Source organism: Salarias fasciatus, chromosome 9 (assembly GCF_902148845.1).
Source record: "Salarias fasciatus chromosome 9, fSalaFa1.1, whole genome shotgun sequence".
In the NCBI taxonomy this organism is placed as follows: domain Eukaryota; kingdom Metazoa; phylum Chordata; class Actinopteri; order Blenniiformes; family Blenniidae; genus Salarias; species Salarias fasciatus.
In genome coordinates, this window is record NC_043753.1 from 18,650,457 (window position 1) to 18,664,212 (window position 13,756).

General features: G+C 41.7%; 1 protein-coding gene across 1 annotated transcript; it reads left to right on the forward strand.

The window, feature by feature from the left end:
- The first annotated feature begins 12,018 nt into the window (after positions 1-12,018).
- On the forward strand, positions 12,019-13,297 carry otulina (OTU deubiquitinase with linear linkage specificity a). The gene is made up of 3 exons (XM_030099555.1): positions 12,019-12,265; positions 12,362-12,483; positions 12,835-13,297. Exons 1-3 carry the CDS (start codon positions 12,152-12,154, stop codon positions 13,223-13,225), a joined length of 627 nt encoding a protein of 208 aa, XP_029955415.1. The 5' UTR covers positions 12,019-12,151; the 3' UTR covers positions 13,226-13,297.
- The last annotated feature ends 459 nt before the right edge of the window (positions 13,298-13,756 follow it).

The window sequence follows — 13,756 nt, forward strand, 5'->3', positions numbered from 1 at the left end:
AATTAGATGATTTTGCAGCAGTATGTGGCTCCATATTTTAACCTGGAGAGATTTTTGTACGTATAGTGTTCATATAAATGGCAGAAAATAGAAAAGAAATACTCAAAATAAAAGTAAGTAGAAGCTGAATAAAACTTCTCAGCTTTTTAGCAAATATTTCACAATAAAAAAAACATCTTTCATCTCAGCCTCTGGAATACTTTGTGTGACTGCACCGCCTTCAAATCACATGTTTGAAGGGATCAAATCAAAGATAAATGCATCATTTATCAGAATTTCTGCAAACACAATGTATTTCCCCTCTATAGGCGCCTGCACACTTTCAAAATAAAGTTGCCCTTTGTTCGTTGAGGCGGTGAACTGGGCTCCCGGTTCACAGCTCGTGCTTCAGGAGCAGAGTGTGTGTCTGAGTAACTCGGGCACAGGACGCTTCCACGAGTTCAAAGTTTCCAGCCGCATACAGATGTTGAGAAAACATCGGCGCTCCTCTTTTCATCCCCCGGAGCCGAACGCGTCAACACGCCTATTGAAAGTGTCAAATGAAGCCCAGGTCGTCCTGACTCCCTCTCTCCGAAGGGTCACGGTCAAGTGCGCGCGGAGCGGCCCCGCGCCGGCCTCCCCGTTCGCGTTAGCTTGACCCCCGCGACCTTTCGTCGGCTGAATGAATCCAACTGTCCACTTTAAGTGTTTTAATGAGAGGAGCCGCGGTGAAAGGCGACGCTCACATACAATATTTAGCTATTTATTTAGATTTCCTCGGGGTCAGGAGGGAAGAATGCATGTCAGGTTTGCTTCTCATCAAAGCTTCATGCGTTCGCCTCGCCAAATAACAACAAGACAAGTGTAAAGGAGCAGAAATATATAAATAAACGAGGAGAAAGCCTTTTGAAACTAAACTCAAAAGTTTGATCCGGCTTCCCTGTCCGTGATGTCTTTGAAAAAAAAGAAGAAGAAAAAAAAAAAAACCGGCAGGCTGCTGAAAAGAAAGTAGTAAATAAATAAATAATAATAATAAAAAGCACAGACGACATAAATTATTAACATTAGACTGAAAACTGATGTTGAAGATGCTTTTTCGTCTTCCTTTCAGCTCCCTCCGCCCTGCCTCTCCGCGTTTCAAGGCGCCGGCTGCGTGTTTGAGCCGTGATGGCTGAGGTGTGCGCCGTTATTTGATATTCTTTTGTTTTCCGGACGCGCCATCTTCATCGGCTTCTGCCATTAACGGCGGTAATTGTGCAGATGCAGCTCCTGACCCATATCTGTTTTCTCAAACTGTTTGTCTTCTGCCGCTGATAAAAGTTTACTTTTCCCCTCCCTCCCTCGCTCTCTGCTCCGCGGCGGCGGGCCGCAGATTTTCGAGCAGCTCGGCGGAGAGGAACTCGACGGGGTTTCGGCTTCTTATCAATCAGACTCACGTGCGAGGCTGATTCCAATCAGTCTGCTTTTGCTCTCACTTGTGCACAATCTGAACTTTACCCCAGAAAGCGATTGATCCGGCAAACTACGCGTAGTAAACACACACACGTCAAGAAAGTCCACACACGTTAAGGGAGAACATGCAAACTCCGTCCAGCCAGGTTCCTCAGATTCAGAATCAGAGAGAACATCCAAACTCCACACAAAAAAAGATTCCTATCTGACGGTGTATTTCCACCGTGCATTATGAAAGTTGTTTGCTCATGATAGAAAGTGTTTGATTTATCTCTCCTAAACTAGTTTTGACCCCTTCTTTAAGTAAACAAAGTTTATTAAACCGTTTTCAATAACTGCAAACATCCCGGCGCTTTGAAGCACCGCTGAAATGTCAGAAATAGAAGCTCAAACTCCTTAAGAAAAAAGTCTGTTTCTTAGAAAACCTGCGTTTTCTTCTTGTTTTCTTCTCCTCTGGAGGAGATCTGAGAGCAGAGTGTACAGTAGTTTGAGGATTCTCACCCCAGCCTTTGTGCTGCTTGATGTTGGTAGTAAAGACAGTCGCACAGTAAAGAAGAGTTTTGATCTCTGAATCTGTGTGATTCATTGTTTTTTTTTTTTCCTTTTCTGCACCTACAGAGGCAGAGAGCAGCTGAGGTCTCCTTAAGAAGGAATTAAAGTAAACTCTCTCTTTTTTTCCAGCGTGCCCTTCCGTCACTCTCTCTCTCTCTCTCTCTCCTCTCTCCCGAGCTGAATCAAAGTGAAGACTGTCTGACTTGTTGAAATAAAACATTCCTGTTCACCTGAAATTGTCCTGAATGGAGAGGAGGAGGCCGGGTAGAAATATAATGACATGTCGGCGCTCCAAATGGATTATGTTTCAATATCAGTCAGGACACAGCGAGGGGGTGGGGGGGGTGGGGGGGGAGTCGCCACGTGTTGGATGCAGATGCTTTTAAATTGCTGCCTTTGTTTTCCATCAGGCATGAAGCATTCACTTCCCTTATCTTTCAGACAATGTGCGGTGGGCTGATGTTCTGGGTAAATGAACTGTCTGTATCTCCCTCTCGCCCCCCCCCCCCGCTCCCCCGCCTCCTTGTTTTCACTTCCTCCTCGGGGTTGAGATGTTGGTACACCGACTGCGAAGCCGGAGCTGCTCAGGCGTCTCCCACTTTGCTGCTCTGCACACCCAGATGCCTCTGGGGGGGCAATTACCAATCCTCACATGCAATCGGGGTTGGCCATGCATATGATCCCCTTTGCTTTCACCGTTGTTTCGGCCTCTTTTTCCCGGCGTTATTAGCGGTGACACACCGTGAGGTATTTGCAGGTAGAGGAGTTAATAGCCCGGGTCTTTACAGAGACACCTGTCTGACTTGAGCAGCTGATTGCATCGGCCCATAGTCCATTTAACTTTCTAGCAGCCCGGGTTTTTGAATGCATGTCTTTAGCCTGTGATGTCTCTGTTCCGGAGCGGCAGGGACATTTTCAGGACTTTTCCACCAAAAGTATGGCGAACTGCTGCTGCGCCTGCCTCCAACACAGTCCGGAAAGACCGCCATCAAAAACGCCGGGCGTAAAACTTCCAACCACTTATATAACTACCAGTCAATTAATTTACAAATAAACTTGTTAAACTCTTTGCATATTTTTGTTAAGTGTCTGATCTTTCTCCCCACATTGCTTCAACACCTCTGCCGTTCCTGGAGACCACGCTGTCGTTTCTGCCTAAAACGCGTTTATATCCTCCTGCTTCATTTGGAGAATCATCTGGACTGAAGCCACTGAAACGGCTCTCTCCTCTACTATCAGCCTCATTCAATATCTACAAATAGCTCCAAGTGAAGTCGTGTGACAAGTTTATCTCAGTTCAAAATTAGACATTGAGAAATTATTCGACAAAACACTGAAAGTCCAGACTGACCAGAGCAGAAACAGGATCTCATATTCATATGAACCTGATCTAATTTTAACTTATGGACCAGTCCTCCACTGTACCCCTGCTTTTTATCCAGATTTCCTGTCAAGAAAATTAATTAAGTAATTTATCCTATTTAAATATGCTTGAGATCCTTCAATATTAAAATGCCAATCACAGCAGAAAAAAACCCTGCTTTTGCCATGGTTTTCCTCAAACAATTATTGACTTTTTATGTATAATTTTCTAAATGTAAAATAAAGATGATGTGTTTATGTTCTAAATGGCATAGAAATAAAACTTTACTGATTGCATCACCGGAGATCTGGGGAGAAAACTGTATGCGAATGATATTTATGTATACCTGATTAAATCACTGAATCAGCATAATGAAGACCCATTTAAGGGGCTTTTCTACCGACTTTCACGGTCTGTTTGCACGTGAGTGCACAAACTGAGGTACCAAGTGTTGACTGTGTTCGGGAAAAAACACACACACACACACACACACACACACACACACACACACTCATCATGTTTGCCCAAAATGTTTGATTACAAGTTAAGAGCTGCAGATGAAAACTGAAATAGTTTCTCTTGTGTCAGGTAGTTTGTAACCAGTGCATGAAAAAAGAAAAAAAAAAAAAAAAAGAAAAAAACCCTTTGGCAAAGTGCAACTTCCCTGCACATGGGTCATCGTAGCTTTAAGAGCTCGAGGAAAATAACCGGCCCTGCCCTCCATCATCCTCTCATCCCGCTGACCTCTACCTACGGTATAGTATACTTACCGCACATACGGAGGGAGCGAGAGAAGAGGAGGAGAGGGAGCGGAAAGAGAATGATTGCATATCTGAAGGCATCAAGAGAGCAGATATGGATGGGAGAGGAGTGACACAGTCGGACACATCTTTGCTTTCTTATTAGTGAGGGCCTGCGCGGACACTTTGGGCCCTTTTTATGGGGCCATGATGAAACCCCTCTCCGTGCATCTGCAGAAAATGGCCAGGGGAAATCACAGATGAGAATCACTCAAAGACAGGGAGATGTCAACAGGCCCATAATGATAGCTGATGGCCCCAGAACACTCTCCCCTCTCCCCTCTCAGCCTCACCTGCCCAAGTTGCACTATCCTCGAAAACATAATTAGAGGTAAAACAGAGAGACGGAAGCTTTATCTCTCTGTTTTCTGTAAGCAATGCTCTTTGTTTTATTCATCTGGGAGTCCTTTTTCTCCCTCCTTCCCAATCTCTCTTTCACTTCGTGGAGAGGAGGAGGAGGAGGAGAGCTCCCTCTGTGAGACGCCAAGGTGCTCCCAGTCCATTGTGCTGCTGGCTGTCAGGTTAAATTAGGGAGTACAGGCTCCGTGAGTGTAAAAAAATCAATACTTGATGGAAGATTGCTCCCCGGAAAATCTGTTTTGATTCCAGGATTAATTCTTGACCAAAGGCTCCTGCAAAATGACATGCCATTAGCCTGAAAATGAACACATTCTGCAGTGGAAATTGGATGGAAATGTGTCAGGTGATTGCCCCGGCTGGTTGTTTTGACTCTTGGAGCGAGGGGCAAGCGAAGGTGTGGCTGCCGCCGAATGAGGCCTCCGGGCCGACTCCATTTCCAGAACAGAGACAGCTCCGCCGTGGCCTCCCGGTATTCTCAAGGCCATTGTTGTCCGGCAGCTGCAAATGCACTCCGCCAAGGTGAAAGGCATTTACCCGCTGTCCACGCTCTCCTGTGTTTTCCATAAAGCGTGGCATGGAAGATGAGAAAACGCGAAAATAAAACAAAAAGCTTTTTTTTTTTCTCTCTCTCTCTCTCTCCCTCTTCTTCCCCCTCTCTCCCCTCAGCAGTGAGAAAAAGGGAGGTCAGATGCATTATTGATGAGTGAATAATGTGTTTGTCATGACAGATGACATTTTCTTGTTTGAAAACTTAAACAGGAAGCTGAAACGCTGCACTGGACAGAGACTCCAACATCTGGAGCGTCGAAGCTGCACCGAACGTTTCTATGGACGGTGGAGTCCAGAGGAAAAGAGGAAAAACAGGAACAGACATTCTGACTGATAAAGGTTTAGCAGGAATTTAGTTTTCTCTTATTTCTTAATGAGAATAATTTCAGATCAAAGCTTCAGTTGTTGTGAGCAAAATATCATTATGTGTCGTTTTTCAATCATTGTAGTATGCACAAGAATTTTCACTAAATAACAAGCTGCTCATTTACTCAAATTTGATACTGTTTTTTTTTTTTAATTTGATATGTCCTGTTCTTTCCTCTCATTGTTCAGAACTGTATTTTATACCATCCTATGCTTTTGCAACTTTTAGTAACTTCTTCAAAAGAAAGTCTTACCCCGAGCTTGAAAACAGTGCATTGTCTAAAACACGTTTTTAAAGTGTAACAATATTAAGGCACATCACAAAACAACATCTGAATTGAATCGTTTAATGTATCCCCAAATATTTAAATCAGCGGATTTTTTCTGCTAAAATATAAATCTGAGTTCAACCTTTTAAACAAAAGTCAGCATGCTCAGGGAGAAAACGGTTATCTTATTATTTTATTACTGGTATTTATGTAACAATTATTTATGCACGTTTATGGAAGTTAATACACACAGTAGAGCGATGTGACTGAATACAAGAGCAGATCAGCTCAATCTGAGGATGATGATGATGATGATGATGATGATGATGACGACTCCAGTGTGGCTCACACAGTTTTACAGTAAGGCTCGAGCGCCCTCTGCAGGTTGTTGCTGTGAATGTCTGGGTGTGTGTTCTCACTAGGGGGCGCTGTCGCTTCTTCAACAGTGAACGCCACAAAACAAAACAGCTTTCTGCCCTAAAACAAGTGATATAATATTACTGATTCATTTATTCTGTGCAGGAATAACGTCATTTCTGGAACATTTCCATAAACTAACAATATTGTTATTCAAGAATGTAAAGTCATAGTTTTTTATCTGTTTTTGTATTACTGTTACTGTTCTTGTTTTTAATATTGTGTATTATTGCTCATATTATTTGACAACTCTTATCACTGCCCACTTGCTGCTGCACACAATGTAAATCCCCCATTCTGAGACAAATGAAGGATTTTAATTTTATCTGGCAAATAATGGGTCCTATATTCGCACCTTGCTTTCATTTTGCAGTGCATACAGTCAATACAAATATATCTGAGACTATTGAGAGACTATTTAAATGTTTTTTTTTTCAAACATCCTCTCGAAGTGCATATTACTTTATGCCAATGTGTTAAAAAAAAATAGTTCCTACTCAATTTCAATTATTCTCGGGGCACTTTCCGTCCCGCATTTAAAAAAGAAACTTTAAATATTATATCTTGATCAGTCTACAATTATATTTCCCTTTGTTTTATTTAGTGTTTTTCTTTATTTTAAACTTGATTTGGAGTTTTAAGGCATTACTGTGTGTATTTTAACATTTTAGATGGATAGATGGATGGATGATACCGACTCATTCATGAGAAACTGTCTGAATAAAATGCTTTCCGTTTTAGCACGTTTTAGAAGGAGAACTCCCGTGTCCTGGAGGAACACAGAGACACTGTTTCCGGCTTGATGAGACCATGGAGAAGATGAGGGAGGAGCTGGAGGAAGAGATGTCCACACTCCTTCACATAAACTGCACCATGAAGGAGGAGCTGGAATCCAGCATGACGGAGCACAAGAGGGAGATGGAGGAGATGAAAGCTGAAGGCTTCAAAGAAGGAGACATTTTGGAGGAGGACCGTTAGGTTCTTTAAACGATCCTGAAATCCCATCTTGGGATGACAGATAAAAACAGGGCAGTTGTTAATACTGATCAGCCAAAGCAACCAGACAAACTGAAGAGACAAAACTAAAAAAAACTGACAGAGGGAGGAGACGAGACATGACTGGAGGCAGTGACTCAAAAAGTTATTTTATCAGCTGCAAATAAATGAAATCATTCAGATATTTTTAAAATGTGTCACACACTCACGCCAACTCTTTTCTTCTGGAGAGAATTATCATCATGTGTTTATTAATGCACTCAGACAACATGATGCTGGATCTTTCTGAATTCATGTTAACTTTTAAAATAATCTCCAGAGAGCTTTGTCAAAAGCTAATTTCAAACAGAGATATGTCTGCTGACCTCAATGTCAGTGGCTCCATCATGTAGTGTGGGACCCTCCTGGGGTGCTGAAAGGTCACACGACCTTTTACATAAACTTTATGTTTATTCAATGAGGACATTTCAAGATGAGGGATTTTTTTTTTACATCAGCCTTACTAGACAAAGCATACTACACTCTAAAAAGTGGGTTAGTTTGGGTTATTTTGGTAACCCAATAAATGAGCTGCTAGTGTTGGGTTAAACTGTTGCACTGTTTTACTTACCTGACAAGAAATGTGCCGAACAAATTCAGATGTTGTCCAGATGTTTCCCTCGTAGATCTTTGCACCTCCGTTCCTCTGATAGCTTTTGCCATTGCTCACCCTGGTTTTTTATAACTTTTGGAAGTCTATAGAATTCCAAATGTTTTTCTCGGTCTGACCTATTGGTACAACCAAAGACACGGCAATAATTTATCATTTTCTTGATAACGCTCTGGATCGTCCTTAGGACTCGTGCTTTGTTGTGATACGGAGTACCTCCAAGATGGCGACTTCCGGGTCGAAAACCCTCTATTAAAATTAAGTCCTGACTAGACTCTGCCAGCGATTTGAACTCTCCACCAACATCATACAGTGTCCAGATTTCGACTAACTGCCTTCTGTAATTAGCGATCTGCCCTCTGGAAGGGCTGCCAAGAATGCACGGTGGATGCAACTCGCGGATCAACGCGTTTATTTGTCACATAGGCATACAGGAATCACACGTACTCTTGACATGAACAATGAACGCACCACCAAACCACGCCCCCTTACGGCAAGCTTATATACATCCCTCCCACACGCATTAACCACACCCACGTGTGAAAAAATAACGAAAAATAGTCAAACACAAATATGCATCTTCTCATCAAAATAACAGAAAATATTTCCACTTCTTTCCCCACTGGAAAGTTATACATACAGTCCACTCTCCTTTTCAATCTTCATGTGATCAAGTTTTATTAGCAAATTTTGCAATCTGATTGTGCTGTTTTCCCCTTAAAAAATCAACTGAATAAACACTGATGACACAAAAGACTTATGTTTAAATTATAAGAATGTCCACTTCCGAAAACATTCCATCTGACATTAATTTGACATTGGGCTAAATTCAAATCAGCAAACAGTGTAACTGCAGTACATTTCCACACACAGAGGCCTATTTAATGAGGAAATAACCAGTTTTAGTAGTTAAAGCGAGGCATTTGACCAAAGAGGGAAAGTTTTTGTTGTAAAGTATCTTTTGTAAAATTATTTCGACCACAAAGTGTGATGTAGAGAGAGAAGAATAAAGTCTTTTAGCACAAGAATCAGTCCTTGAATGGATGGATATTTATGATGACGCATCTTTTCTTCTGTCCGAGGCACGAGATGACAAGGCCCCGGCTCACGGTTCTGCTGTACAACAATGAAGGAGAGCTGGTCCACCTTCCTCTGCTGAGCAGCGGACTGGCACAGCTTGAGTGAAGCACGAAGCCCATTTCTTCTTTTCAGAGCCACAGGTATTGTTCTGGAAAACTGCATGTTTAGTTGAGTCTGTTGCATCTTGATAAAAGTCCCTCTCAAATTGTCAAATAGCATCAGATTATACAGTCTAATCTGTTTCCCTTCTTTTATACCTTAATGTGTCCATTGTGTTGGAATCTATCCCCTATTGATTGCTGCTGTTTGTAATAAGTCTACCTTCTGGTCTCTCTGCAGGTTCACTTGCTGACGTTTTTGGTTTCATTCAGAAGCTTTGCTGTTCATAGTTTTTTCCCGCTGCCTCCTTGGTTACAGAGGAATCTTAAAAGAATACTCCGAAGATTTTGGAACCACGCCCTATCCCGATCATTTACACAGTGAGATAAACTCATAAAAAGCTTTATTGTGTCTGTGCGTCCAGTGGCTGTCTCCCAGCTGTTAGCATCGTAGTTAGCTTAGCTCAACTGCAGGAGGTGAAGAGGAGACAGAGCCAGACTGACGAAAATGGACAAAATACTCCTTCCAGTGGTCCAGGGGATGGTGTATTGGCACGTGAAGTAAATCCGAATGGTTATAAAACATTTTAAAAGATTGTTACCTTTTCAATCCGTTAAAATAATATTTTGATGCACACAGATCTGCACCAGCACAGTGCTCCGCAGAAGGATATACCGGCACACAGCGGCTGAGTCTATGGCTTCTACTGCTGTGCGCCGATATATCCTTCCGTGGAGCACTGCGCATGTGCAGGTCTGTGTGTATCAAAACGTTATTTTAACAGATTGAAAAGAAAACACGTCTTTTAAAATGTTTTATAACCATTCGGATTTACTTCAAGTGCTAATACGCCGTCCCCTGGAAGGAGTATTTTGTCCACTTTCATCAGTCTGGCTCTGTCTCCTCTTCACCTCCTGCAGTGGAGCTAAGCTAACTACGATGCTAACAGCTGGGAGACAGCCACTGGATGCACAGACACAATAAAGGTATTTATGAGCTTATTTCACTGTGTAAATGATCGGGATAGGGCGTGGGTCCAAAATCTTCGGAGTATTCCTTTAATGGTCATGAGTCAACTGAAAAATCACATTCAAGGAAACTCTGCAAACTCACCATAGATAGTGATCCTATCATTAAACACAACCATAACAAATTCTGTTGAAATTCACCTAGAACATATCGATTTCAGTTATTCCCAGGGCACTTTCCATCCCGCATTTTAAAAAAAGCAACTTTAAATATATCTTGATCAGTCGACAATTATATTTCCCTTTGTTTTATTTTGTGTTTTTTTTAGCTCTGTCAATTTTAATCGCAATTAATCCATTGAGGTCTGCCAATTGGGTCAAAGAAAAGAACTAGAGGATAATAGTGTTTTTTCCTGACACTGGGACTAATTTATGAGGATTAGATTCTTCATTGCAATTAATCTCAACTTTAAAAAAGTTAATTGTTGACAGTTCTCCATGAATTAATCACGATTAATTGCGATCAATGCGATTAAATTGCGATCAATGCGATTAAAACTGACAGCACTAGTTTTTTTTTTATTTTAAACTTGATTTGGAGTTTTAAGGCATTGTTGTGTGTATTTTAAAATTTTAGAAGATGGATGGATGGATGATACCTACTCATTCATGTGAAACTGTCTGAATAAAACGCTTTCTGTTTTGGCACATTTGAGAAGGAGAAGCCCCGTGTCCTTGAGGAACACAAAGACGCTGTTTCCAGCTTGATGAGACCATGGAGAAGATGAGGGAGGAGCTGGAGGAAGACTGATCCAGGTGGACCCAGGACATGTCCACACTCCTTCACATAAACTGCACCATGAAGGAGGAGCTGGAATCCAGCATGACGGAGCACAAGAGGAAGATGGAGGAGATGAAAGCTGAAGGCTTCAAAGAAGGAAACATTTTGGAGGAGGATCGTTAGGTTCTTTAAACGATCCTGAAATCCCATCTTGGGATGACAGATAAAAACAGGGCAGTTGATAGAACTGATCAGCCAAAGCAACCAGACAAACTGAAGAGACAAAACTAAAAAAACTGGCAGAGGGACAGGGCTTGAAGACCTTCGACACAGTGCCGGAAATCCGGCGTGGAGATATTTTTTGTTTTTTTTTTTTGTTTTTTTTTTTTCTGTAACCAATCATTAAGTGATATTCATGACATCATTTTGTCCAGGCCTGTTTCTTGAGTTCAATTTTTTTTTTTTTTCATATTTATGTTGAAGCATGATTGAAAAGCAATGTCTGACTTTCATTAGTTAAATTTCATAGAATTTTTTTATTATTACTTTCAGCAGATTCAAGTTATCTCTCTGACCACTGTGGATTTTTCTTTCCTTAAACAAACGGTACCAACAATTTTGTCCACGTGTGTATTTCTGTACCAGCACCAGATGTTCTCTGTCATGTAACTTTGTTCAGTATTCTCCAGTGTGCTCCAATCATCCAAAAAAATTAAAAATATGTATGTGTGGTTGTGAATTTACTTTCACCTACAGTCGACTCAGGATGTTTCATCACCTTTAATACCTGAGTTGGATCAAGCTGTTGTATAATGAGAGGATGATAGTGAACTGTTCCAGTGTTAATTCTTTCTGAAATGTTTGTTAAATTTTAGTTTCGTTTTTTTAAACTCCCTTTTCCACGTCTGCATTTGTATTTCTTTGTTGTGATTTCAGAGTAAATAACTGATGAAAGTGAAGATATTTCTGTTTGTAGTTGAAAATCACAGCAAATGTATGTCTCCTCCTGACACTTGTATAGCTATGTGTATTTTAATCTGCACAGCAAAGCAGTATGGACAATGAATTGACAGTGAGGAATTAAATCATAAAACAGGTTTCAAAAGTTCCCCCCTTAATAAATTATAATCATATCCATCATTTTGGCTTTTGAAGACGTGATTTAAATGTAACGTTTTTTTAAAAAAAATATATCCATATCTGACATTATAATTTTCCAGACTGCCTCGCATCTTAAAAATGACGATTAGGAGTGAATTTTTAAATGTGTTTGATTTAAAATTGAGCGCCTGTTATGTTTATTTTGTATCCGGAAGTCCTCTGTAGGTCGCGCGGCGATGACGTCACGGGATTGCTCGCATGCTGAGGCTGCAGTTTGTCTCCTGTTCATCCAGACTCATGCGTGTCCCATGTGGGGTCAAACATTGCTCTTTTACTCTTAAAATCCGTTCTTAACTGTATTTAACTCGCCATGTCGTGGGTTAAAGCCGCGTCCTTTAATGGAGAAGATGTTTTTGACGAGAGTGGGGACGAGCTGAGTCTCCAGAGTAAAGAATGGATGTCCAACATGAAGAAACGAGTCAAGGTAAAGTTTAATGCATCTGTTTTCTGCCGGTCTGCTCCCTCTGTAATGTCACTGTGGCCTGTCAGTGAGCTCCCCTCTGTCCTCCTGGGTGAACAGGACGGCTATGTGGACGGGGTGGATGCCGGGGAGGAGGCTTCGCTTCAGGCCGGGTTCGACCAGGGCTTCAGGGAAGGAGCGGCGCAGACTGCGGCTGTGGGCCGACTCAAGGGGATGGTCAGGTAAAGCTACATCACCTGGCTGGTTTTCAAAACTGTGCGGATGTGAGCTTGTTTGTAGATCTCCTGCGATTTACGTGCACTACAGCCTGGGACTTTACAGAGAATCAAATGTAAAAAAGAGAATATTTCTTATTAAGATCTGGCACTCATCCTAACATAAGGCATTCAGATGTGATCCGTGAACTCTGAAAAAATCCCATCAAATTCTGTAAAGTTTTGAGCCCCTTTCTCATACAGAAACATCATGAGTATCCTTTGTGCTGGATTCCTTTCTGTGCAGCCTGTTCCTGCTCCCAGTCTCTTCTCTGTGCCATTGTGTGTGACACTGCCACCTCTTTGTTTGTGTTTCAGTGCTATAAGCTGCTGGTGTCAGATCCAGCATCCTGAAAGCCCTGTCCCAGCCGCTGTGACTGACCTCCTGCAGCAAGTTGTAAAGCATGAAGACCAGATCATGGACGGCATCAAGAGGGCTCTAGAGAATCCTCCTCCCAGTGTGAGTGATGTCTCTGAGAGCATGGAGGACTTGGAGGTGGAGCCGAGCGGCTGTGCGGAGGGAGCATGCAAAGAGTCGGACTGTTGCAGGACAGCAGAAAAAATGGAGTTGGGTTCACGGTCCACCGACTGCTCATCCAGCGTGGAGGAAGATCTAAACCACCTTCTGCAGCGTTGCGTGGATGTGGTGTTGAATCTGGGACTGCCACAGGAGCTGATCGCTCACATAGAGGAGATAAAAAGGCTGTGAAAGGTCACAGCAGGTTCAAAGCTCAGCTGGGATGCTTTAAGCCCGAGGCAAAACAGGGTTTTGTGAGAGTGTTTTTTTTTACACACAAATGATGTATATAATGTAAAATATAAATTTGAATTCTTATTTTTGGTTTGGTTTGTCTGAGTTTTTTTTTAATAAACATATAACAGACAACAGATTTGCATTGTTGGCTTAAATGAAAGACCATAACGCCACCTCTTTTTCAGCAGTCACAGCTTTTTAAATCTTTTGAAAAGACACAACTTTCCATTTGAATTAGTTTTCTGCTCTAACATTTTTTTCTCTACAAGAATTACTTTCACCTAAACCTAAATTTATTTAATATATGATCCAAAACTCAAGGTGTGAAATTCAAGTTTAAGACTAAATCATGGAAAGGAAAACATAATCATGTTTGACAAGGCTTTATTTACAAATTGACTAAAGCTGTGCTGTTACTATTGCTTAAAGGTCCCTAAAGTTGACACTGAATTCAGCAAGCACTCTTTTATGTAGCTACTCTGCAGC

Excerpts from the sequence above, each read along its gene's own strand:
- otulina (XM_030099555.1), top strand. The coding sequence starts at position 12,152 with ATGTCGTGGGTTAAAGCCGCGTCCTTTAATGGAGAAGATGTTTTTGAC. Across the intron at positions 12,266-12,361 it reads ACATGAAGAAACGAGTCAAG|GACGGCTATGTGGACGGGGT; the intron begins GTAAAGTTTAAT and ends CTGGGTGAACAG. Across the intron at positions 12,484-12,834 it reads CGACTCAAGGGGATGGTCAG|TGCTATAAGCTGCTGGTGTC; the intron begins GTAAAGCTACAT and ends TTTGTGTTTCAG.